Source organism: Heteronotia binoei, chromosome 2 (assembly GCF_032191835.1).
Source record: "Heteronotia binoei isolate CCM8104 ecotype False Entrance Well chromosome 2, APGP_CSIRO_Hbin_v1, whole genome shotgun sequence".
Lineage (NCBI taxonomy): Eukaryota > Metazoa > Chordata > Lepidosauria > Squamata > Gekkonidae > Heteronotia > Heteronotia binoei.
Window position 1 is genome coordinate 150,672,257 of NC_083224.1, and position 27,421 is coordinate 150,699,677.

Here is a 27,421-nt window from a genome sequence, read left to right on the forward strand (position 1 = left end):
CAACCACACAGCTTTCACTTTTAATTGCATGAAGACCAGACAAGGAAGTCTCCTCACCAGGGGTCGTTTTGTAGAAAAATAGATGGTGGAGCTCATCCAGGGATTGTTATGCAGCTGTATCTACTATTAAATGGACAAGGTGGAAAGGAGGAGGTGGAACTCTCAGAGAGGTTCAGGAGCTGTGCTCCTGTGAGCTCCCATTGAATCCAAGGCTGCTTCTCACAAAAATCAATCAGAACAGACCACATGATACTGTTCAACCTAAATAAATGCTTCATAGTCAGGCTGGGTCATTTGTAAGAACTATTAAGAGGACAGCTCCTGCTAAATATAATTGCTTTCATCAGGACAAGATCTGAGTCTCATAGGTTTGTGGTAGTGTACATCAGACTATCACATGCAGACGTAATGAGTCTCAAGTTTTTGTACCTCATTCTCAGCTTCTCCAGTAACAAGTAAAATAGCATGGCCTTCTACTAGTCTGTTCGCTCCATGGCTTCTTTTAAGTATCAAAGAATGCCTGCATATGAAAATTCCAGATGAGATGCAACAGTGTAGCATTAACTACATTTTACATGTTGCTGAGTTCCATTTTTTTCGCCTAGGTTTGCCATCCCTAGTTGGAGGCAGGGGATCCCCCAGTTTGGAGGCCCTCCCCCCACTTCAGGGTTATCAGAAAGCGGTGGGGGGAATGTCTGCTGGGCACTCCTTTAGAGACTAATCCCCATAGGGTGTAATGGAGAATTGCTCTGTGTGTATTTGCGGCTGGGGGCTTTTTTTGAGGCAGAAGCACCAATTTTTCAGCATAGCATCTGGTGTCTCTCCTCAAAACATCCCCCCCCCAAGTTTCAAAAAGATTGTACCAGGGGGTCAAATTCTATGAGCCCCCAAAGAAGGTGCCCCCATGCTCCATTATTTCCAAAGGAGAGAAGGCATTTAAAAGGAGAGTGGTCTCTTTAAATGTGATGGCCAGAACTCCGTTTGGAGTTCAATCGTGCTTGTCACACCCTTGCTCGTGGCTCCACCCCCAGAGTCCCCTGGCTCCACCCCCAAAATCCCAGATATTTCTTGAGTTGGACCTGGCAACCCTACTTTGGCCTCAGGGTCTGTGATGCTGGGGATTTGCCAACCTTAAGCGCATTTTATCCACACAGTAACCTGCATTGTAGAATGCACCAAGAAACACTAAGAACACACTAAGAAATGCTACATCTCAGCGGTATAAAATGAAATTTTAAAACTTTTGCAGCTACAGGATTCTGTCTGTACAACAAGTCTGTAAAGGCATGCAAAAAGAAATGGGAGGAAACCCATAAAGCAATTTTAAATTAGGTAGGCTGCATTATATAAAAGCTTTGAAAATATAGCAGTTGAATGTAATGCTCACTCCCAGTAAAGGCTGAACTAAGCTGCAGGGGAGGCCACCTTGTCGTACTGTTTAGTGGCAATAAACCCTTCAGGCCACTTGGCCAGGGGTCAGTAACACAGACATTGCCCAGCAGTGCCAAGGATCAGGAGGGCTGGGATCAGGATTAAGACAGGGAAGGAAGGAAGTAAAATTGGGATGTATGAGGCTGGATCTACCAACCAATGAATGAGCTCTTCAGCTCTCTGGAGGGGAAGGCCTGCCCTCTTGCAAGACCCTGGATGCTGGGAGTGGACCTGTCTCCTCTTTAGGCTGGCCTTTAAAAGTTGTAGAGAAGACAATGTAGGCAGATCAGTCTGGCCCCAGGCAGTGAAGGCACAGCCAGGGGAAGGGAGGAAGACAGTAAACCTCAAGCCCCCTCCATTTCCAGAGCTGAGGCCTTAAAACAAGCAGGGAAGCAGGCTGCAAGACAGGGCACTGGTCTGGTGGAAAGGGAGCCTGAGTACACAACACAACATTAGAATTACATCTATTTGCCTGTGTTCAATTTCTAGTCTGAACTCCCTGGTGCTCTCCTTCTGCCTTTGTCACATTATGGATGAATGACACCTCTCTGCTCTACTCTGTTCACTAATAAAAACATAATATGAACGTCTGCCTTTAGATGACAGATGCGTCCCTATGGCAGTATTTTATAGATATGCTAGCTTTGTGTGCTCTACTCTTAGGGTATCAATTGATTAAATGACAAGTTGGTTGGAGAGGGGATTTTAGCAAAATATTGGAACAACCTAATTTAGTTCAGCCTATTTAATCAATTGCATGGGGCTTACTCCCTATAATATCCCCAACAGAATCACTGCTACATATCCATAAACTAAAGCCTAATTGAATGCATCCCTCATTAAAAAGAAAAACAGTTCCTTCACTAGAATAGTTTTCAAATTCTCTATACTATTATTACCTAATTGTTCTTGTAAGCATTTGTGTAAAAAATTATTGGTCTGTTTCAAAACCAGTTCTGTTCCATGTAAAAGGTGGAGGTAATAAACAACAGGTTTACCTGTTGCCGTTTACAAAGATGTTCATAATAAACGGGTGTGACAACTCTGAGATGGGAGTGGGCATCTTTTGACTTTTACAGAAAAAGCTACTATCCACAGCTGCTCTTAATTGCTCCCTCCCTTTACTGCCTGCCACTAAACTAGCTGTTTCACAGTTATCCCTGTCAGCTCTCTTCCTCTCCATCCTGGAGGACTGGGAACGTTAAATTACTGGATTCTCTTTTAGCTAATGGATTTTTAGAGAGGCTGACACAGCAGAATTTGCATTCTGCTATAAATTAAACAGGATTCTGATGATATACACTTAGTGGCTGACACTGGTATGTAAGATAAATCAAACTTAATCACTGGATGATCTGGTTCTGGCAAGATGCAACCTCTTAAAAATATACAGAAACAAATGTGGGTGGTGAGCTATAGTGATATCTCTTCTACCAACCTGCAAAATAGCATCAGCCCTTAATTATACCTTCAAGTAAACTGAAGGACAGGAATTACAACAAGAATGCTTTGTTGGGGTGGTGTATGTATTTTTCATCAACTGTACATCTAAATCAAAAGTACATAGACTGAAAAGAAAAAACAAAGTAGAGATTCAGAACTGAAACTTGGCATGTGTTTGAAATTGAAGCTAAAAGGGGAAACAAATCCAATACGATTCACTGAGGCAGAATTTTCATCAACTGGTAAGAGTGGCCTTAGCACTTACAAAAGACAAATCCTGCTGTCAAGACTCTGAAATCAATAGCAAGCAGTGCAAGGTATGTGATTAAGGATGAGGTATAAGTGTTGGTATAAGCTTCAGAAAGGTCTGTCTAAACCAACTAACGACTTCTAATTAAATTATTTTTAGTTAAAAGCCTACTGGTATGGCCTCCCACACTATAGCTCCCATTTTTGGAGAGATCAAAGTAAAGCCATTGCATAGACTGTTAAGCAGAAATGTGGGGGTACAAATATACCTGACTGGCAGCTGTCTTTACCAAAGCAGAATGCAGCAATACTGCACTTCATTTAGTTGGGGCTTGGTCCTGATGCTGCAAGTTTGGTTCCATGGTTGAGGTTTGGTACTAATTAAACCAAGGAAGCATCAATGTGAAGCAGGGGACTGCATGTATCTATACTGCCTCTCCCTATAATTTCAGCAGTCTAACAGTAGATGGGGTATCAGCCTTTGGTACTTTGAAGATGATGCAAGGGAAGGCTAAGGTCACCTGCAGTGAGTAAAAGTACATATCCTGGTAGTTCCCTTATTTGGTGGTTGTGCGCACAAATCTTGCCTGCCATCCTTCAACTCACTTCTTCAAGATCCACTGTGCATTCAAGTCCTGAAAAAGTACTTCAGAATGGAATGGCATTCATCTGCAGGCATATTTACTCTTATTAGAATGTAGCAAAGGCTGTTTTGTGAATGTAGTCCCTCTGTGAATGTCACTCTGACTTTCCTCTTCCACCATGCAGAAGGAAGGTGAGTTAACATACTGAACACATTCACATCACTTTTCAGAACCAGCCTGCCAGTCAGAAGAGGAACAGATTTTCCTGTAGGCAGGAATGCTGCGTACTAAGAATTCCTCATTCACTATTCAGCTGAAGTTTCTTCAGTAAACAATCAGTTTTGAAGAGAAACACAATAATTTCATAAAGAACAGGTCTCATTTTGGGCAGGAGCTCACAGGACGCAGCTTTGGAACCTCTAAATTTTATTGTGCTCTTTCTTTCTTACCCCCTCCCCCAAATACTTGCTTCTGGGCTCCATCGTTCAAACCCCGTGTGAGAATTTTGCTGAACTCTAAGATTTGACTTTCTAATATTTTCCCCCCACAAAAAAGTGGGGAAATAACCGAACCATATAAAGCAGACAGATGGAAATCTTTATCATGCCACTGTGGCTACATAGGAGAAAATAATTTTAAAAGGATGATGGGAGTAACGTTTTACCATGACAATTATAATTCAAGAACATTTTAAGGTAGATGCTGAGCTGATATAATTTAATACACCTTCCGGTAATATCAGAGGTGGTGGCATATGTAAACAAGTTGTGCTAATGAACTCCAGCACCTCTTTTTCTACAAAATGACCCCTGATAAAAGATACAACACTCTCATCTCCACTGGTCCTATGTGCACTCTACATACCACAATGAGAACATTTGGCAGCCACTGGCTGAAGTACTTTAACCTGAGAATATCAACAAATTATGCCTTACCTGGTATTACAAGCTGCAAAAACCTTTGCAGAAACCAGAAAAGGGACAATTATTGCAAAGAGGATTAATGAGTATTATTTTAAACTGTAGTTTTCTCCTGTTACTATTTCAGTGATTAATGATTCCAGCTGTATCATAACATTCAAAAGTCTGGTACTGTGAAATGTGACCTTGCTTGAGAATGTAACTCCCAATTAAATTGGGTGAATATCCCAAATTTGATTTCAATCTGAGTTGCAAAATTAAATTTTCCACAGGAATATAGAAATAGGAAGTGATTCATTGCATTAATCTGATAAAAAGAGGAACGCAACAATAATTCAGAAATTTTAGAACAAATTAATCACTTCCTGAACAACCACTTATTTCCACAAAATCTCACTAGCCTTTTATTTTGGAATGTATTAGTAATAATAGCTGTGATCATATTTCATTATTAGCATAGGAAGTGAAGGACACAGAAGCTCCTACAGATAAAATTATGATTGGCACATTTAACACCGGATTTATGTAGCACTTTTCAGATTCCTCTAAATACTTCACAAACATCTAGTGACATTTATGTCAGATGTGACCCTCCTAACAAATGAGTCTGACACCTCTGAAAACATCCCTAACAAATGTCCAATTTCTTCTTAAATACCTCCAAGGAGAGATAATGCATAACATCCCCACACAACTGATTCCACCACTGAACTTCCCATATTGTTAAAAAGTTTTTCCTAATATCCTGCCCACCCATAATTTAAGCCCACTATTATGAATCCTGTCCTCCACTGCCAACTAAAACAGCTCCCTACCCTCCTCTAAATGACAGTCGTTCAAATACTAAAGAGTAATCATATCCCCACCCCACCCCGTCCTTAGCCTCCTCTCCTCCAGGCTGAACATTCCTAATGCCCACAGCCTTTGTAAGGCTTAGTCTCCAAACCCCTTACCATTCTTGTGATTCTCCTTTGCACTCACACATACTCAATTTGCAGTCCACCAAAACTCCAAGATCTGATTTACACATGCTACTACTCAGAAGAGTACCATCCATCCAGTATGTGTGCATAACATTTTTACTATCCAGTTGAAAAATCTTACAGTTAATGCAATAAAGTGCACCTTATTCATATCTGTCAATGATTCCAATGTATCCAAGTCTGACTATATTTGATTTCTATTGTCTGGAATTTTCTCTAGCCCACCCAATTTAGTGTCATCTGCAGATTTAATGAGTAGTCCCTTTACACCCTCATTTAGATCACTGATAAAAAATATTTAAAAGCACCAGGCTCAAAACAGGGCCCTACGGCACCCCCCAAATAACCACCCTCCAATCAGACAAGGTGCCATTAACTACCAGTACAATTATCTAACCAATTTGTTATCCTAGCCACATACTTTGTATTTGTAATTAATGGCGTCAGGGCTTTTTTGGTAGAAAAAGCCCAGCAAGAACTCATTTGCATATTAGGCCACACCCCTTGATGTCACCATTGTTTAACATAGGGCTTTTGTGTAGAAAAAGCCCAGCAGGGATTCATTAGCATATCAGGCCATACCCCCTGGCACCAAGCCAGCCGGAACTGCATTTCTGTCTGTTCCAGCTCAAAAAAAAGCCCTGAATGGCATTAACCTTAAGGACTGGAACTGCTCCATTAGTGTCTCCCAAAACTGCAGTCCAGACCTATACAATGCATTATATACCTCCTTCCTAGGAAGGAAGAATAAGTAAAACAGGGGGACAATCTTCTGTACTCTAAAAAAACTCTACGTGAAGGCTGCTCTCTGCAACCTATTTATTCCAGTTCTTTCCCTGAGTCTGAAAGAATTTCTTTTTCTTTTGGTAGTGAATACTTTCTAAGGATCAGACTGACTATAGCTAGTGCAAAGATTTCTTATCCCCCAGGAAACTTTTCTCAGCTGAGGAACTTATCACAAAACCACAGAATTCTGGAGGGCATTCTAGGGCTCAACCAGGTATCAACATTTATAATTTTATTGTAACATTTATTTGCACAAATTATGATTGCTTTTGGCCACACACTGCAGCAGAAAAGTGACGACAATAACTATCTTTTAAAGGAGCCTGTTCCTTGTTACTGATCCTCTCATTATCACAGAACACTTAATAATCTTCTTGTGGAGCTGTGGATTTCCTTGGAATAAAGTTTGAAAATCACAATAGCACCTCCAGCTTGCCATCATCTGAGCTAAATTCAAGCCAATACTCTAGAAGTGACATATTTCATTACAAATCCTCTCTAAAATGAAATTCCTCAACCCCTTACATTATCAGGTAATTTGATGTCAGGCATAAATTTTAACAATAGGTGTTTTTCCAATCCAATGAAAGTAAATAAATTTGACTGGTATCAGCTCTGTGTCATGAGGGTTAGTTTTCTTAGGTCTTTGTACAATTTGAATACCAAATGTTGAGTAATTCTCTAGAGCAACGTTAATTCCCCTGGGTTTTAAAAGTCTTAACTGATTCCTTTACAGTCTACATGGTTGAAAGATTCTGGGGGAAAGGATAGAGGAAGGAATGGGATATTCTGTGACTATATATCAACTTTCTCTGTTCCAGTTCAGTAAAAGCAAAACTACCTACCATTAAATATTTTACATGAATGTTTAATCACATAAGACTGTAAATTGTTCAGCAATACAAACTGAAAAGAAGTTATTTAAAGTGTAGAATACAAGGGAGGGAAAGAAATTAGGAAGTAACAGAAAACACTGTGGTAATTTTTTTTTCATTTCATTTCATTTTATTCTATTTATATCCCGCCCTCCCCACCGAGGCGGCTCAGGGCGGCTCACAACATAAAATTCTAACAATAAGATTAATGAATATTAAAATACATTAAATAGTTTACAGCAGTTAAAACAATAAAAAAAGAAAACAAGAAAACAATCTATCAATGTGCTATCCTATAACCTTCCTTTGGGGTTTTTCAGGTACCGGTCAGTTATATGCCAACTGGAAGAGGACTGTCTTACAGGTCCTGTGGAACTGCCCAAGGTCCCGCAGTGCCCTCACCTCTTCCGGTAGCTGGTTCCACCAGCAAGGGGCTGTAATCGAAAAGGCCCTGTCCCGTTGACTTCAGACGGGCCTCCTTCGCCCTGGGAATTGTTAGTAGATTTTGAGAATCAGATCTAAGCACTCTCTGGGGAACATGTGGGGAGAGACCGTCCCTAAGGTAGGCAGGTCCTAGGCCATATAGGGCTTTAAAGGTAATAACCAGCACTTTGTACCGAACCTGGTATATTATTGGCAGCCAGTGCAGTCCCCGGAGCCCCGGCTGAATGTGCTCCCACCTGGGGAGCCCTAATAACAGCCAGGCGGCGGCATTCTGCACTAGCTGCAACTTCTGGGTTCGGCACAGGGGCAGCCCCATGTAGAGGGCATTACAATAGTCCAACCTTGAGGTAACTGTTGCATGGATCACTGTTGCCAGATAGTCATGCTCCAGGAAAGGGGCCAGCTGCCTTGCCCGCCTAAGATGAAAGAATGTGGACTTAGCAGTGGCTGCTATTTGGGCCTCCATTGTCAGGGCAGGCTCCAATAGTACCCCCAAGCTCTTGACCCTGTGTGCCATTCTCAGTGGCACACCGTCAAAGGCTGGTAGGGGAATTTCCCTTCCCGGACCACATCGACCCAAGCAAAGGACCTCTGTCTTCGCTGGGTTTAGTTTCAATCCATTCAGCCTGAGCCATCTAGCCACGGCTTGTAACGCCAGATCCAAATTTTCTGGGACACAGTCAGGCTGGCCGTCCATGAGTCGATAGAGCTGGGTGTCATCAGCACATTGGTGACAACCCAACCCATATCTCCGGGCAATCTGGGCAAGGGGGCACGTGTAGATGTTGAACAACATCGGGGAAAGCATCGCCCCCTGAGGCACCCTGCAATCATGCGTATACCTCCGAGACAGTTCACCCCCAATCGCCACCCTTTGTCCCCGACCATCAAGGAAAAAGGAAAGCCATTGTAAGGCCAGCCCCTGAATCCCCACGTTGGCGAGATGGCAAGTCAGCAACCGATGGTCAACCATATCGAATGCTGCCGATAGGTATAACAACATCAGTACCGCCGAGCCACCTTGGTCCACTTGCCACTGAAGGTCATCCACCAGAGCAACCAACACTGTCTCCGTCCCGTGACCTGAGCAAAAGCCGGACTGATGGGGATCAAGAATGGAAGCATCCTCCAGAAAACTCTGTAACTGCAACACCACTGCCCTCTCAATGAGTTTACCCAAAAAGGGTAAATTCGAGACCGGCCGATAGTGTGCCAATTCGGCCAGATCTAGTGTTGATTTTTTTCAGGAGAGGGCGGACCATCGCCTCTTTAAGAGGTGCTGGAAAATGCCCTTCCGTCAGGGATCTATTCATGATATCCCTTACAGGATATCTGAGCTCCCTCTGGCAAGCTTTAATAACCCAGGAAGGGCAAGCGTCCAGATCACAAGTTGTAGGGCGTGCAGAGAAGAGAATCTACCAAATTCCTCCAGGCTGAGAACATTGAAACAGTCCAGAACACGATCCGAAGACAGGCACGGAGCCTCGGGTTCGCATACTGTCTCCAATGTGGCAGGGAGGTCGCGGCAGAACAATGCGATCTTATCTGCAAAGAAATTCGCAAAAGCCTCACAGTCGATCTCCAATTCCTTAGAATTTGATCTGCCCTGTGGCAGCGTTGTAAGAGTCCAAATTGTATTGAACAATTGTGCCGGGCGCGAAATTGCAGACACAATCTTAGCCGCAAAGTATGTTTTCTTTGCGGCTTTGACTGCCATCTCATAGGACTTCATAAACTCTCTATAAGATGTTCTAGTCGCTTCGTCTTGAGTACGCCGCCATTGCCTCTCTAGTCGTCCGAGTCCTCGCTTTAATTGCCGCAACTCCTGGTTGTACCAAGGTGCCGGCTTTGGACGGGGGCGCAGAGGATGCCTAGGTGCGATTTCATCGATGGCTCTGGAGAGTCTGTCATTCCAAGACTCCACCAGGTCATCCAAGGAACTGCCAGGAGGCCAGGGATCCCATAGAGCCATCTGGAACCGTTCCGGGTCCATCTGGCTCCGTGGGCGAGCTAAAATACGCTCGCCGCCTAAACGGGCTTGGGGTTGGACATCCACACGAGCCTTAAGGGTATAGAGGTCCGACCATAGCACTGCTTCAGCAGTAATATCGTCCACTAAAACTCCCGCCACGAAGACCAAGTCTAACATGTGCCCCGCCTGGTGAGTGGACGTTGTAACAATTTGGGAGAGTCCTAGCGTTGCCATGGATGACACTAGGTCCATCGCCTGACTGGAGGTCGCGTCATCAGCATGGACATTGAAGTCACCCAGGATCAAAAGCCTCAGGTACTCCAATGCCCAGCCTGTTGCAGCCTCCACCAGGGACAGTAAGGCGCCAGCTGGTGCGTTTGGCGGTTGGTACACCAGCCAGATCGCCAACCCCTCCCCAACATCCCACGCCAGACCGGTACATTCAATGCCCTTGATCTCCGGGGCCAGGAGAGCCCAGAAGGAGTAAGCCTCTTGTATGAATAGAGCCACCCTCCCCCCCGCCCGCTAGTCTGTGACTGGTGAAAGACCGAGTATCCTGGGGGGGCCATCTGGGATAGAGCTACAGTCTCCCCATCGCGCACCCAGGTCTCGGTCACGCATGCCAGGTCCATATCCTGCTCAAGTAGGAACTCCCGAAGGGTAGAGGTCTTAAATACTTGTTCTCTTCGACTCTAGAGGGCAAGACAAGTTATAATATGCCTAACTTACAGGAAGGAACATTTTGATTTAAAATTAGAAAAATGCAACCAATTAACTCAGGGTGGGGAATTGATTCACTGGAAGTTTTCAAGCAAAGGCTGTTGGGAATGCTCTAGGTTTGGATTTCCTGGTAATTAGATGGCCTTCACAGGCCATTCCCTGACATATACTGCCATGAACCATTAATCAACAGGTATAATTCACTCTCCCATTGGTCACTACTGTCTTCAAAAGTGCTAATACATCAACCCTGAAGCAACTGCAGTGTTCCTATAGAAATAGCTGGGCTTCAGCTGCTGTAAAGGTGCTGCTGTATAAAAACCCATTACTAGTTAGTTAGCAGCCTGGCAAGACCCCACACCCTGAAATAACCATCAGAAAACAGTACTATTGTGTAAAAAACATTTTGCTTAATGATCTCCTGGTCCTGAACATCTTCTCCGCGATCCAGCCCTCAGCAAGACAATTTTACTGCCTATTTTGTTCTGCCTCGTATTACATGCTTCTTCCCTGATTTAGATGGTTTGTTGGCTACTGATCCTGAGAAATTCTACCTTCCTAAAAGAGTTCAAATAGCTCTTCTACAGTCTACCTTTTTGACATTAATTTTTTCCTATCTCTTACATCTTGCAAGTAAAGCAAATTACATCTGACAGACAGAAAGATGTTCACATTTGACCTTATTCTCATTCTCTTAATGTATTGTTTTATTGATTAGTAGAACAAGTTGGAATAGATTAGATCTAATGCAAGAAATGTGTTCTGTTAGCATTTATTATGAATGACAAAACATCAAAAGTGGATTACATAGTTTTCTTAGAACTGCCAAATCTTGTGATATTATCACCCGCCTTGAAATGTTTTTGCACTTTTTAAAAAGCACTCAGTACAAAAAGAATGTTAATCTCAGTTCTCATTGCCTAAAAAAGGAAATCTCTTTGTTTCATAGTTGGTTAAGAAAGTCTGAACATATAACTGTATTGCACGCTACAGATAAAAATCTATTTTAAAAGTATAGTACGTATTAGTATATATAGTAGATTTTCCCGAGGCTGTAAATATTGGAACTTGGGTTTTTAAATTAGCAGAGAATTCTTAACACCCTGGTCCCAATCCAGTGATGATTTTACAGGGAAAGCCTCCCTATGCCTCTGAAAGCCTTTTTGCACACTGGTGTGCTTTGGAGAGGCTCTTTCCCACTGATAATGGTGACTTGTGTGCTGGCAGGGTGGGGTGGGGGAGCTCCTAGCAAATACCATTATAATAGTGCTGGGGTGGGTAATTTTATCCATTGTTATGGTCTGATCCCATTGAGTTCTATTCAAGTGCAAAACACTGTAAATGGAAAAAAGGTGTCAACACAGCAGTGCCAAAAAAACAGTAATGGGAAAGTTTTATGCAAATTAATGCAGTAATAACCCCTGGTGGAAAAAAGTAGGATCCTTGCTTATAATATCACTTTGTATATTCACAATTCCCTGTGAATAACAATCAAGTGGATAATGTAACTACCAAGAGAGCATGTGTGTAGTTTGGACACACTGAGAAGGCAGGAAGGAAATCAGCATAGCCACTGATCCATAAGCAATAGCTTCTTTTTATTCAACAAGTATCTGTATCTCTCTGCACCATGTGTTAAAAATTAGTGGCCGCTTCAAATTCCAAAAGGAAAGTTTCCTGCATGCTATTTTTCCATAACGTTGCTTTAAAAAAAAAAAAAAAGGCTGAACAGCCAAGGAATCTTAGCTGCTCTTGATGTTTCTCCACTTTTTGGCAGAAGTGGTGAGCAGACTGCTCTCCAGCAGTCAACAATTGCCAATTCTCCCTCTGGCGATCCCATGACACCAGGATCTTCACATATAGTTCCCAATATGTTTCCATAATAATTTTTTCCATATCTTTTATTTCACATTGCATTGTCTGAATTGCTTGTTTCACTCACAATCTGTTTAGTCTGTTTTCAGTAATAACCCAATCTGCAATTTGCTTCTTCCTGGGATTGACTAGGAATTTAAAATGGCCTGAACAGGAATGGGTGTCAGATCATGGGTTGCTTCCTCCTATACTGCCAGAGGCAGAGCTACTGAGGCTTGGAAATGCTTGTCAGTAGCCCTCCAGTGGGAACTTTCTCTATAAACGAAATGGCTAAGTTTGCCTCCGCTTCCAGCATATTCCCATTCTTCAATAAAACCTTCTCCATGGCCCCTAAAATAGCCATCTGCCCAAATTACCCTTTCTGTTCATTTCTGTGCACACAACTATATGCTATTATGAGAATCCCTGAGCCCAACTTCAAAAAGGAAAGGTGTTTAGCCATAGAATCCTGACCTGGAAGCTCTTCTTCCTAGCCTTGGAAATGAAAGGGTATTCTGTAGATTCCCAGAAGTACTTGTAAAATATGTGCTCAGGACAATATCAGACGTATTTATGACAATTTTCCAGGCAGTCCAGTTTTCCAATCTTTTGAACCACAGTATGTTTTCTGCTAAGTGGCTATAGGAATAAAGGTATTGATTATACTGGGGGGGGGGGGACTGGTAGACACAGTGCTATTATTCTTTGGTAAGGAAAAGACACTGTGTGTAATGCTCAGATGTTCATTCTTCTTTGTTCACATTCTCTCTATTCCAAGGCTGATTCACTCAGTTTGTTTACTTCATTTATACTCTGTCTTTCTCCAGAATGGGGAACCAAAGCAGTTTGCCTCATTCCTTTCTCCATTTCATCCTCACAGCAACCCTGTGAGGTAGTTTAGGATGAGAAAGTGTGACGAGCTCTAGGTCACCCAGCATGCTTCCACAACTGAGTAGGGATTTGAGCCCAGTTTTCCCAGATCCTCATCTGATGCTCTAATCACTGTATTGTGTGTGATGAACACTTGCATTAGTTACACCTTTGAGTCTTCCTGACTAGATCTTGCTTCCAACTTTGAAGTACATGGGTTATCTACACTGAGTTCAATGCTCAATGCACCACAGTCTGCAACCTCTGGATATTGATAAAGTAATATGCTTGTGCCTGATAGATCCCATAAAGCTATTTCCAACATAATTTGCCTGTGTATTGAGATCATTATACTTACACATTCTTTTTTTCCCCATCAAGTCACAGGTGATGGTAACCCCACATAGGGGAGGGACAGTGGCTCAGTGGTAGAGCATATGCTTGGTAAGCAGAAGGTCCCACATTCAATCCCTGGCATCTCCAAAAAAGGGTCCAGGCAAATAGATGTGAAAAACCTCAGCTTGAGACCCTGGAGAGCCGCTGCCAGTCTGAGTAGACAATACTGACTTTGATGGACCAAGGGTGACTTTGATGGACCATCCATTCAGTATAAGGCAGCTTCATATGTCCATATATGTCACAGTATTTTCAAGACAAGAGATGTTCAGAGGTGGTTTGCCACTGTCTGCCTCTGGAATGTTAGGGCTGCCAGGTCTCTGTTGGAAAATATCTGGAGATTTGGGGGGGGGGAGGGAATCCCAGGAGAGGGCAGGGTTTGGGGAGGGGAGGGGCCTCAGCATGGTACAATGCTACAGTGTCCACCCTTCAAAGTGGTCTTTTTCTCCAAGGGAGCTGATCTTTGTAATCTGGAGATCAGGTGTAACATCAGGAGATCTCCAGGCCTCACCTGGAGGCTGGCAACTCAAGTATTCTTTAGCAGACTCCCATGGTTTAAAATAATTATGGTGTGCCCTGGAGGTAATTTGTTCTTTCATGTTCAGATGATTGAGGTGTCATGGATTGAAAGTTTACTCTACAGTTGTTTGGTCAACTGTTATGGGCCCTGATAACTAAACCACAGAGGAAAGCGAGCACACTCCTGAGATGCTTGGGCCGTCTGGACTCATGCCACTTCAGTAGGTCAGGGCAGGGGGAGGAGGCCTCACCTCTGGTTGTCTGGACTCAGGTGATTCATGTAATTGGGGGTAAGACAGCTTACCTCTGGGGTAGGTTGCGGTAGCTCTAGGGTCCTCAGAAGGCCGTTCTAACGGCCAGGAAGGAAACGCAGTCTGACTGAGGCGGGAAGCGACAAGGCCGCCCTAGGCCAGGGGAGGGCCTAGAACTTTCTGCGGCCGCTAGCGAGGCGTCGACGGCGGCTTCCCTCTCAGGCAGGCAGCCTGAGCCATGTCCCTCCCTCCCTCCCGCTTCGAATCCGACCCGCCCTCGCTCACTCCCCACTGGCAGGACGGAGCAGGCAGTCGAGCGCAGGCAGGGAGCACCAGCCAGCCTTCCTTCCTTCCTTCCCTCCTCTGGCACGGAGACTGACTTGCATACAGCGGGCACGGACACCCACCCGGCGTCCCCACCACCGCCATGACCCACTTCAACAAGGGCCCCTCTTATGGGCTGTCCGCCGAGGTCAAGAACAAGGTAGGGCGCAGCCTGGGAAGGGATTGCTTCCTTGCCTGCCCACCCGCTCAGGCTTTGTTTGTGCTATAGGAGGGCTGTGTAGGAGGGAGGGGTGCAGGAGTTGTTGTTCCTTTCTCTGGATAAGAGATGGCGAGGGGGGGGGGGGTGCCTTGTCGGGGGTGGGGGGAGTGGATAGCAATTGCCTCTTCCCTTTGCTCTCTATTCCTCAGGTTGGGAGAGTTTCATCCCATCAGCACTCTTTAGCATAAGCATGAATGTTTCTGTTTGGAGAAACTCCCTTCATATCCTGCTCTTTTGAGGCAAAAGGGAACAAGCTTTTTCCCTTCTCTCCAGCACCTTCACTTTCATTGTACGATTTCAATGGAAAGTAATGCTTGGCATACAAGAAGAGTTTATTTATTTTTAAAAGGGAGAAAAGTCTACAACTTAATGCTGTGATTTTTATTAAAAGGATGGAGGAGGGCATTTGCTGTAGATCTTGAAGAAAGTAAACTATATCCCGTTATCCCACTGTTAGTTAAAGAGTGCGTGATTTGCACTGCAGAATGACTCCAGCTTCATCCTGTTGAAATCAATGGGTTTAGATGTTAGAACTTGAAAGGAACTGAACTGTTTTGCTTGGCTGCTTTATGGGACCCGAAGGAGCGACTACTCGCTTTCAAAGCCCTTGTCTTATTTGATTGGGGAAGAGACCACCATTCTTTCCTCTCAGATCGGAATGTGAACCCATAGCCTCCTTTCCTAGATAGATGTGAGGCAGATCACGCTTCCAGGCGCTCCCAACCTCTCCCCCCCCTTTTTTTTTTTGAAAGCTTTCTTCTCGTGGGTTTTTCATTAAACGGCAACAGCAGCATGTTTCTTAAGGCAGCTGACATGAAATCAAAATAGGGGGCAAACAAAGGTAAATTGGATTATACAGAGCGTCTCAAGCTGCGTTGCGTGCTCTCCCCCCCCCGCCTTTACTCTTGTGATGAAAGCTCTTGAGAGTCCCCATCTTTCCCACCCCCTTGTTCTGGAGGCACAGAAAGGAAGAGATTGCTCTCCTCTTCGCCTCTGCAGTGGCGCACTGCCTTAAGAAACATTCCTCTGTTGCCGTCTCCTTTTCTGAGCCCGCTTTCTTTGATGGTGAGAAAGCAGTTCCTCGTCCGTCGCGTTTGGAAGTTTTTGAAACACGATCGCACCCCTTAAATGTTTGTTGGGGAGGGGGGTGGTCTGCATGTCTTTCAGCGGGAGATTGTTTCCCAGGGCAAGCAGGGGACAATTTTCTCGCTTGCCTCCTCCATGCCTTCTCCCAAGCTGCAGAGGCCAAGGCGACCATCAGGCCGCCTCTCTATTACGGGACAGATAGAAGGTGCGGGACGAATAAACAAAAGAAAGGCAAGCTGGTGGAGGCGTTTTTGCACTCGCGACTGTGCCTTCCTCAAGCGGCGATGAGAGAGCTGCTGTGGCGCCTGGGATTATTTCTCCCTTCCCCACGGTTTCTAAGACCCTCACTCCTGTTTCTGCTTGTGGGACCCACCCATGTTCGGGAGATGGCGGCAGCAGGGGGAGTGCGAGGTGCTTTCCAGCCTACGTGGCTCCAGTCTAGCGCTTACTAGCGCCAGGCAGGATGGTGTGCTGCTGGGGAACTGACTGGCGCACCCCCACCCCCCGTACCTCCTCCGCTTTCTCTTCAGAGCCGGCCCTTTTCTCTTTCTTACCAAGTTCTCCGGCCCTGGCCTAAGAAGATGCTTGATGGCTTTGAAGGAAAAGTAAAATAAACATAACATAAAGTCGCCCAAACAAAGCCTGCACAACATTAAGAGTATAGAGGAGAGAGGCTGGTTTCTGAAGTAAGGCTCATTGTTAAAACCGTGATGAAAAGGACTGTCAGATCAAAATGCCCCCAAAGTAACATTCACACTGTGGAAGTTGTGAGTGAGAAAGGGATGATGCTTTTAGAAAATGAGTGGGATGCAGTTCTGCTGGATCCAGTTTTCCTGGTGTTTTTTTTCCCTTCCTGAGAATCCTGACACTAATGACTCATGTAGAACTACCTTTTGTACCTCTGTTAGTCTACTCATTACCATCCACTGCATCTTCATTTGATACTATCTCCTCACTTGCACATTTCCTGTTGGCTCTTGGATGCTGTCATATTTTTCCAAGCGTCATGATGCACTAATATGGGAATGGAGCCAGATTTCAGGGGTGTGTTTTTTGTTTTTGATTTCTTCCATTTTGGACAGAAATGTTTTTTTAAAAAACCCACTGCAGTGAAGCTTGGCAAATATACCAACATCATATTTAAATTTTCTGATCCCTTTTGGTCTGGGAAACAGATGAGAAATGCCACCTGTCCCCCCCCCCCCATACACACTTCCAGCTCAAAGCCCCTACACATTCCTACTACATTACATCATAGGGTACTGGGGAGAGACCAGCCAATCCGTGTGGGTGTTGTACACAGAATGCTCATTGTCTCCACACTGCTGCTCTCAAGTCCAAAGTGGTGGGGAGGAGTGGGGGAAGATAGATACACACAAAAGAAGCCGCTTCTGGTTGGCTTTTAGTTTCCATTAACTCCTCTGGGAAATAAAGTATTCCAAGACTCTCTTCACTCTTCATCTAGAGAATATGTGCTAGTGGCACTGAATTCCCATGATAAAACACAATAATATAATAATGGCAAGATGTCATATAGTACACAAAAAATGAGAATGAAGCAAAGCTGGATTTTTCAATAAAGACTTGGGGTATGAAACAAACGACTCCTCTAAGTATTTATTTTTGTGTTCCAAGTAAGTTTCACTTTTAGTGGAGTATTTGCCTCAGCCTGTTTTAAAAGCTCATTTTAATGTATGTGTATTTGCAAGTAATTTTCAGTGATTCAGTAAGTGAGCATAGGACTTCAGCTTAATGTTGATGCCATAGGTTCTTGTTGAAGTTGATGTTATATTTGCTTTGATTGTCCTTGCTTTTCCACTGCTTTTATGATCTACATATTGGACTGAACATCTGTTCTACACTATTCATTGAGTTAGATCCAAATAACTGCAAAGTACTTCACTAATGGAATATCATGATGCGTGGGTATGTAGTTTGGGGGAAGGAAAATACCACACACACACACAATGGTAAAAGTGCCCTTCCAACTGGCAGAAGATGAGCTTTGGATCCAACCCATGGATTTGATCAGTAATTTCTCCATAAAATCAAATGCAGAAATTTACAGACACTCTATGACAAAAGCTTGTTTTATATAGCCATCAGGGCCAGATCTAGGGGGGACCCAGGGCTCTTTTTCTAGCAGGAGCTCCTCTGCATATTAGGCCATGCCCCTTGATGTAGCCAATTCTCCTGAAGCTTACAGTAGGCCCTATACTAAGAGCCCTCTAAGCTCTTGGAGGATTGGCTACATCAAGGGGGCATGGCCTATATGCAGAGGAGCTCCTGCTAGAAAAAGAGCCCTGGGGGGACCAGAGGGGGCACTTGCCCTGGGCACCGCCAGAGGGGGGGCACCAAATAGGCTATGGAGTTCGTTCTATTCTATGGGCCCATAAGATAGAATGAGCCCGTAAGGGGGTGTCATTTTTTAATTTTGCCCCCCTCAAAAAACATGCAACTCCAATCCTGATAGCCATTCATGTGTTTGAGCTGTACACATTGTCCAATCAAATCAAGGTGGCCCCATAACCAGCTTTATAAGTACTTGAGGAATAAAAAAAGACTCATTTAGGAAATGGAAGGAGGGTGTTATAACCAAGGATGAATATAAACAAATAACGAGTGCTAATATGTAGAGAGAGTTGGGAAATCTAAAGCTCAGTATGAGCTTAGGCTAGTGAGAGATGCTAAAAACAATAAAAAAACGGGGGGGGTGTGTGTGTCTTTTCTTATGTTCAAAGTAAGAAAAAGAGCAAGGACATGGTAGGCCCCTTGCAGGGACAGGAAAGTTAAAGTGTAACAGGTTCTTCAAGGGCAGAACTGCTCAATTCCTGCTTTTCCTCAGTCTTACCTTGTGAGGCGGAAAGTGCCCAACATGGCCAAAACAGAACACATGAAGAGGAAAGGGAGCTGCAGCCTAGGATCAGCACAAGGGTAGTATATAAACACCTAGTTTCTTTAAATGAAACTACGTCCTTGGGGCCAGATGAACTGCATCCAAGGTTACTAAAATAATTTGTGGATGTAGTTTCTGAGCCTCTGGCTATTATTTTTTAGAATTCTTGGAGAACAGGTGAGTTGCTTGAAGATTGGACATGGGCAAATGTTGTCCCCATATTCAAGAAGGGGAAAAAAGAGGATCTGAGTAACTACTGACCTGTCATCTTGACATCTATTCCTGGAAAAGTTTTAGAACAAATCATCAGTCGTCCTTGAGCATTTAGAAAAGATGGCTGTAATTATTAAGAGCCAACATGCATTTCTCAAAATAAATCATGTCAGACTAACTTGATCACTTTTTTGGGGAGAAAGTTACTATCTTACTGAATCAGGGAATGCTCTAGACATAATTTATCTTTATTTCAGTAAGTCTTTTATAATACTTTTTATTTTTATATTCTTGTACAATACATAAAATTAGTAACTCAACATAAGTGCTACTCTCTAGCAGTGTTCCCTCTAAGCTGAGTTAGCATGAGCTAGCTCGCAGATTTTTAGCCTCCAGCTCACACATTTTTGTCTTAGCTCAGGAAGGATGGCCCCAGAGCAAACTAATTTATGCAGTAGCTTACAGCTTTAATGCCAGTATCTCACAAAGTAGAATTTTGGCTCACAAGACTCCACAGCTTAGAGGGAAAATTGCTCTCTAGTAATAACAATATTTTTGTCAAAAACAGTAAAGCTTTTGATAAGGTTCCACATGTCATTCTTGTTGACAAGTAAACTGTGGTTTGGATTCTATTAATGTTAAGTGGATCTGTAACTGGTTGACAGATCACACCCAAAGAGTGCTTGTTAATGATTCCTCATCCTCTTGGAGAGGAGTGACAAGCGGAGTGCATCAAGGATCAGTCCTGGGACCTGTTTTGTTTAATATCTTTATAAATGTTTTGGATGAAGGAACAGAGGGAATGCTTATTAAATTTCCAGATGATACTAAATTGGGAGGGGTAGCAAATACAGTAGAAGACGGAATCAGGATACAGGATGATCTTGCCAGGCTGGACAACTGGGCTAAAACAAGTAAAATGAGTTTTAACAGGAATAAATATAAAATTCTGCATTTGGGTAGGAAAAATCAAACACATAATTACAGGATGGAGGAGACTTGTCTTGGCAGTATGTGTGAGAAGGATCTTGGGGTCTTAGTGGACCATATACTGAACATGAGTCAGTTCAGCAGTGTGATCATGTAGTAGCTAAAAAGGCAAATGGGATTTTTGGGCTGTATCAACAGAAGTATAGTGTCCAGATCATGCAAAGTGATAGTATTCCTTTACTCTGCTCTGGTTAGACCTCACCTAGAGTATTGTGTTCAGTTTTCGGCACCACAATTTAAGAAGGCTAGAGACAAGCCGTAACTGGTCCAGAGAAGGGCAATGAAGATGATGAGGGTCCTGGAGACCAAGTCCTACAAGGAAAGGCTGAAGGAGCTTGGTATGTTTAGCCTGGAGAGGAGACAACTGAGAGGTGATATGATCACCATTTTCAAGTACTTGAAGGGTTGTCATATAAAGGATGGTGCAGAATTGTTTTCTGTTGCCCCAGAAGGTAGGACCAGAACCAGCGAGTTGAAATTAAATCCAAAGAGTTTTTGACTAAACATTAGGAAGAACTTCCTGACAGAGTGGTTCCTCAGTGGACCAGGTTTCCTTGGAAAGTGGTGGGCTCTCCTTCTTTGGAGGTTTTTAAACAGAGGCTAGATGGATATCTGACAGCAATGTTGATTCTGTGAATTTAGGCAGATCATGAGATGGAGGACAGGGAGGGTTTCATCAGTGCTTAGTTCTTATGGCCCAGGGAAATGCTGATTGCCACTTTGGAGTCAAGCAAGAATTTTTCTCCAGGCCAGTTTTGCCAGGGATCCTGGAGAATTTTTTCCCCCTTTTTTACATCTTCTGGGCTTGGAGCAGGGGTCACTGGATGTGTATGTAGAAGGGAGATACTTGTACATTTCCTGCATTGTGCAAGTGGTTGAACTATATGACCCTGGGGGTCCCTTCCAACTCTATGATTCTATTAAATAGAACCATCAAATCCTTTTCAGATTTTATTACAGTCTCACTATATCCAGCTTGTACTCTTAGTGGAATAATTAGGCTGCACATCCATGTACATATTATTGGGATCTGTTGTAACAGAATAACATAAAAGTTTTAGGATTCTGGTCACAAAGTTGTTGAGTATTTTGTATCTGAAAACTCCAACAAATGTGGCAAAGATTAGCTAATGAAAAATAAACTTTACATTTCCACCAAGATGCAACACATTGAGTGTCCATGTGTACACACAATTTCCTTGCTATCCATTTAGTGACATACTTGTGGCAGAATCATCACTTAGAAGTTGTCATTGATTCATGGCCAGCCTTGTTTGTTTAGATTTATGGTTGGCAGTTCAGTTCAACTTTTAAGTGTAATGCTGATGCAGTAGAATAAATATGCTCATTTTGCAATATATGCATGTACAAAATTGTTTTTAAGGGACTGCAGCTACACAGCTTTAGAGTAGCTAACATTGCTATAAAGTATCTTTTCTTCTCTGTACTTGCTTTCTACAAAGGAATTGTTTCCTCCATAGGTGATTTATAGAGACTTGCTATACACTGGCAGGAGAATAGCATTTCATTATTAGTTCATCTGAAAAATAACATATCACTTTTCACTGATTCCTTCATATGTCTGTTGTTCAGTCCATTCCCACCCTGTAGGACCATTGATTTCAGTGGAACATACTTCCAACATACTTACAAGAAATTATGGGTTGGATCTCGTGCTAAATTTCTGCTTGTGCTAGAGCGCTTGTGAAAGAGCATAAGCAAAACAAGAGAACTGCAGTAGTCATTTGCACTGAATCAAACTTATTGTATCCCCACTTTTATTTCTGCTTGCACAAGAAATTGTCAATCAATTTCTGGGCACTTTGAGGTATAGGGAGGAACATGCTGGATATTGCAGAAGATCTTGTGCAAGGAGAACTGCACTAAGTCCTCTTATGTTTCTGTTAGTGCATCAGTGGATCCCAGCATCTAATGAAGTCTACATCTTCATTAATTAACATAATTTTCAATTAATTTGTTTCTGCTCCAAAAGAAAGAGGGAAAAGGAAAAGGCAAATAGTGAGAAATAGCAGATCAAAAAATACTGAGGAGATATTTTCATGCTTATTTCTGCTTCTACTTCAGATTATTTGAGTGGATTGAAAGGTGTCCTATGCTGTGTTTCTGTTCACTAAGTACTGATTCTTTCTAATGTCAGAATAAGAACCCATTTCCCTTTTTCCATCTTTCTCTCCATACCTGTTCAAAACTACTATCTATGTTCATTTTTCACTCCTGAGAAAGGCTGTTATTTTCTCATATGATTATGTTGGCTGGTTGTATCCCACTTAAGGTTGCCAGTTTGGCATCTACTAGAGCTTGGTCCTTCTCAGTAGTGACCCCTACTTTTTGCAGTGGGTTCCTTGAAGAAAAAGGGGCACCATCCTTAGAAGTCTTCAGAATGTAATGTAAGGCTGTTTTATGTACTAGGGCATTTAATGGGGTCCAAGCTGCAGGTATGGAGGAGGGGTTACTGCCATTTTTTTGAATTGTGTATGGTTATAATTTGGAATGTAAGCTGCCTTGAGCAGCAAGGAAAAGGCAGGATATCTATACATAGTAATGATCAATATTGCCAGATCTATGGATGCTTCAGTCCAGAGACTGGAGCTCTGGATAGACAAAACATAACTTCTATAAACATGGGAAAAGCCCAGGTTTACAAGAAATATGAAATCGGGGGAGGGGGGGAGTACTGGGGGTGATTTAAAAACCCAAAACGGTAGGAGTACCTGTAGTTTTAAGAAACTCAGTTGGTGTTGTAGCGGTTGTTATGCAACCACACCAGTAGTGCCAGACTTTAGGCCTTGGTTTCTGTCAGTAAAAGGCAGGGAGAGGAGGCAAAGCCCTTTCCAGGCTGTTTTGGCCTTTGAGGGAGGCCTCATTGGGGCCAAGCCTGGGAGCAACCACTGGGCAACCTGACACCACCCATCTTGCACAACTCATGCAGCACTGACCCATGAAAGCCAGTGTAATGCAGGGGGGGGCGGGTTTTGTAGCAAGAACTCCTTTGCATATTAGGCCAAACCCCCCTGATGTAGCCAATCCTCCGAGAGTGTACAGGGCCTACTGTAAGCTCTTGAAGCACTGGCTACATCAGGGGTGCATGACCTAATATGCAAAGGGGTTCCTGCTACAAAAAAAGTCCTGATGTAATGTATAGTGTCATGCTAAGGTCTGGGATACCCAAGTTCAAATACCCACTCTGCAGTGGAAGCTTACTGGGTGACCTTGAGGCCGAATTACTGTAACTTGCTGTATGTAGGACTACCCTTGAACAGACCTGGATACTACAGCAGGTCCAGAACACAGTGGTGCAGGTACTTACAGGTACCCCTATGTCAGCACATATTCAACCGGTGCTCTGCCAGCTGCACTGGCTCCCAGTTGAACACTGGATCCACTTCAGAGTTTTGGTTTTGACCTTTAAAGCCCTAAACAGTCTGGGACCAATGTACCTGAAGGACCGCCTCTCCCATTATGTCCCCCAAAGATCCTTGCACTCACAAGATCAGAATTTACTGGCAGTCCCTGGACCAAAAGGATCAGGCTGTCCTCAAGCAGAGACAAGGCCTTTTCTCCTAGGCTCCTGCCTGGTGGATCTCTCTGCCTGGAGATAGCTGTACCCTTTGGGACCTAGTTCAGAGAAAGAAGAAGAGATTCACTCAGAGTCTCAGAGTGGCTTACAATCTTCCTTTCCCTTCCCCTCCCAACAACAGACACCCTGTGAGGTAGGTGAGGCTGAGAGAGCTCTTTCAATAACTTGTCTTGAGAAAAACTGCTCTTTCAAGAACTGCAGCCGACCCAGGGTCACTCAGCATGTGCATGTAGAGGGGTGGGGAATCAAACCCGGTTCTCTCAGATTAGAATCTGCATACTTAACCACTATACCATACTGGTTCCGCAGGGCATGCAAGACAGGGCCTGTAAGTTCTGCAGGGTGCACAAGACAGAATGTTCCATTGTGCCTATCGTTGAGGACAGCGATGGTTTTCCACCACATCTGACCCATGATCTGTTTTAAGTGTGATGTACACTGACCTGAGCCCTTTGAGGGAAGAGCAATCTAGAAATTAAATTCAGAAAAAAATACTGTGGGGAAGGAGATACAGGGGAAAGCAAGGTGCACCTCATATGTTCTTGTAGGTTCCACACTGCACATCTGGACCTGGTGTGTTGACTGATGCTGCACAGCTGGGCCATAATTTTCTTGGGTAGAGGCTGTCAGGGGAAGGTAGGGGTCAGATAAAGGTAAGTGGGTTGGTGGGTGAGAAGAAGATAAGGAAGCAGGAAAAGCGGTGAGGCTATGGAAGTTTTCAGGGGGATGAAAGAGGAAAAAGTGGATAGGAGCCTGAGAAAGGTGAGATTTAGGGAAGGGAAGGGAATTCAGTGGGGTTTAATTATGCAGCTTCCAATGCAGCCATTTTTTCTGTTGCAAGGAGATCATTGTAATCGCATCTGGAGATTGGCAACTTTAATGGGTGAGGGGAAAATGAGATTCCCCCCCCCCTGCGGGTTTTTGTAAATATTTTCATGAATAAATGCTACCTAAATGCCTAACATTATGACTTGGTCCAGATCCTCTGATAATACAGTTCTTGAGCACTGTGAGCTATAGAGGTTTATAATTCCAGTGATAACCTGGAGAGAGACTAGAAAGTAGCAAGGACTCAAAACAAGAAATTCCTTCCTATCTCTTTGAAACAATACAGGATAAGAATATGTCTTTCTGCCTGGCCCCTGAATTAATGACAGACACATACTATTTAAAAATAGGCAAAAGGATTTCCTACTCATTAGGGTTCAATTCACAGGAAAACAGGACGGGATAGTGAAGATATGTGGGGAACAGGGTGAACTCTCAGCTTTGTCATGAGCAGAAAATGAAATCTACCTGTAAATAAACCATTCCCTGTCTAAGGCATACTTGAAAATCTGTTGAAAGGAAATGGCTTCCCTTGGAATAATGATTTGCCCTGCCATGGAGCATGCAAACAGGCTTGAAGAGAGCATATCCACACATGGCACATACAGAAGCTATTCTGAGCTAATTACATTGTAGCGAAAAGCTCAAGGGATAGATTCCATTTCGAATTTATGGAACTGGACCAATTCAGGGCATATTAAGTAAAATAATGGCCATATTAAGTAAAGTAATGATAAAACCATGTTAGGTCAGAAACCCAAACTCAACATGCATTAGACGTGGTTTTCAAGTGAGGCATGCCTACATCCACATAGAAACGGAATGTGGGAGCCTTAATTTACATGCTTAACCCATGGGCATACCTAGGACCCAGCATTCCAGAATTAACTGGTACATAGCACTGTATTGGGTAAGTCTTCGGCTTTGGTTAATTCATCCACATTGCTTGTGCCATAATGCAGTGAAGGATATTTTGGCTGTGGTCCTTGGAGTAATGCATTCAGTATCAATCTGGACCGTATACAGCAGGGCTTAAAATCTACTTCTTAGATTCTCTCTTATAGGAGATATTATTGCAAACCAAGGGGCAAGGGAGAGTACAAGGGGAGAATAAACAACTGACACCTTCCTGGGGGGAAATAGACCACAGCTTTATTAAGTACAATTGCAGGAGCATTTGGTGCAGCATTGGGCCCTAATCCAGCATCAGCCAACATGTCTGTGAAATGATGGCACCGACTATTACCCCACCTCACCTGCTAGGTGGAACCCCATTGACTGGCAAGTCTATGGATCCCACTTGTGCTCAAGCCATTGCATGGTTCCCTTGCTACCTGGGAGCTAGAGCTGAATGACAGTTCCCAAGTTGGGCATTTTACTGGACAGCCCAACAACCATGATTCCTTACAGGAGTCCCCAGATCAAGGAAGGAATGCACTCAGGTTTAGCCTCCCGCTCCCCTAACTGGATCTGGTTTGATCACCAGACCACCTATGAAAAGCAGTAATAACAACATATAGTAACCCCAATCCCACCTCTCAGGCCATGACTCCCTAAATACCAGGGAAGTGGACCCAACTGAAGCCCCATCTCTTCTGACCAATCCAAATGCCATTTTGCACCTGGCCATAGCCAAGTCCAGCTGCTGCTACCTGCAAGTTGGCAATGGAGCCAGGGAAGGATCCTCCTTCCCTTAGCTGTCTCAGCTTGCCAGTCTCAAAAGCAGCCATGGCACATCCAGGGCAGTCACTTATTGGGATGAGGGTGGCAAGGGGGACTGAGCTGAACCTACCCTACCCTTTCCACTTTGCCTTCCCCCATCACTCTTAGTGTACAGAAGTATCATGGTCCCTTCCCAACCGGTCTGTAATTTCAATCAAATGGAAAAGATAGGAATTGGGATGTTTGGGGTAGTATGGCCGAGGTCATAGTGTTAGGTGGTAATAAACGAGTAGACATTGAAGCTATGGTATTTCAAACAAAGTTATGCCCCCTTGTAAACCCAGATGTGTTATAAATTTTATTATTCTAGCATACATAATTTATAAAACAAATCTGAAATGGTACACAAAACATGGATCCAGCCACATGAAGAAACTGTAATACTGGTGAAAATAAAGCTAGAAACAGAAAACTAAGGTGAAAGGTGGGGGAATGGTAAAAGATTAATAGCTTTTAAAAATAGACATTGTGCAAAGTTTCAGGTTTTTTTTCCATTCTGAAAGGAATTCCAGCCTTCGTGTTTTCATGAATTAAAATTCTCCTTGTGGTAAACAAATTAATCTGACATCATGGTAGAAGGCTTTATAGGTCTCTTATATTGCAAATTAGATGGTACTTCCTTATAAATCCCAAATGCTTTTTTCAGAGGAAATGGTGAGGTAATGTTGTGTGATCAAGTAGCAGAGTTTTTCGAATAACTGTCTCTTCTCTCTGTTACTGTACTACATCATAGGGATGGCAGGCAAATGCGGTTAAACATTTGTTAACTGCATGTGGAAGTTCCTACGTCATCTGTTTTCCTCAATTACTTTCTATCCCAAGACAGTGTGAAACTCCAGCTGGACCCATATGTAGAAGGAATTTAAGTGTCCTGGAGTTTAGTAATAGGCTAGCTGCTCAAATTGCTGTGGGCTTTGTTTCTTAAGGTTTCAGTGCCTACATTAAATGTGGTAGTTGTATGTTATAATGGATATTTTCTGCTCCATATGAAACTGTGGAGCAGTGGATTTAAAGTTGAACCAGATTGTAATGTGCAAAAGGAGAGAGAAGGAGGAATCCATGAAGATAGTAGATCAATACTTAGTGAAGAGGTGTATATATAAATTCATATGCATTATTAAGGTGAATGTATCACAGCAGGCATTTATGGCAGCCCAGTAGGGGCTCAGGCAGGTTCCCTGGACAGGTGGCATAGAAATCTTTTAAATAAATATGCCTCCTGGTTTAAGACTTCAATAAATAAAGCC

The 27,421-nt window shown here is 43.4% G+C and overlaps 1 protein-coding gene across 1 annotated transcript in view; it reads left to right on the plus strand.

The window, feature by feature from the left end:
- Positions 1 to 14,579: 14,579 nt before the first annotated feature.
- CNN3 (calponin 3) overlaps positions 14,580 to 27,421 on the plus strand; it is a 31,054-nt gene continuing 18,212 nt past the window's right edge. The window contains exon 1 of the mRNA XM_060232227.1: positions 14,580 to 14,781. Coding sequence (XP_060088210.1) covers positions 14,725 to 14,781 — 57 coding nt within the window. The 5' untranslated portion in view covers positions 14,580 to 14,724. The remainder of the gene's footprint in view (positions 14,782 to 27,421) is intronic.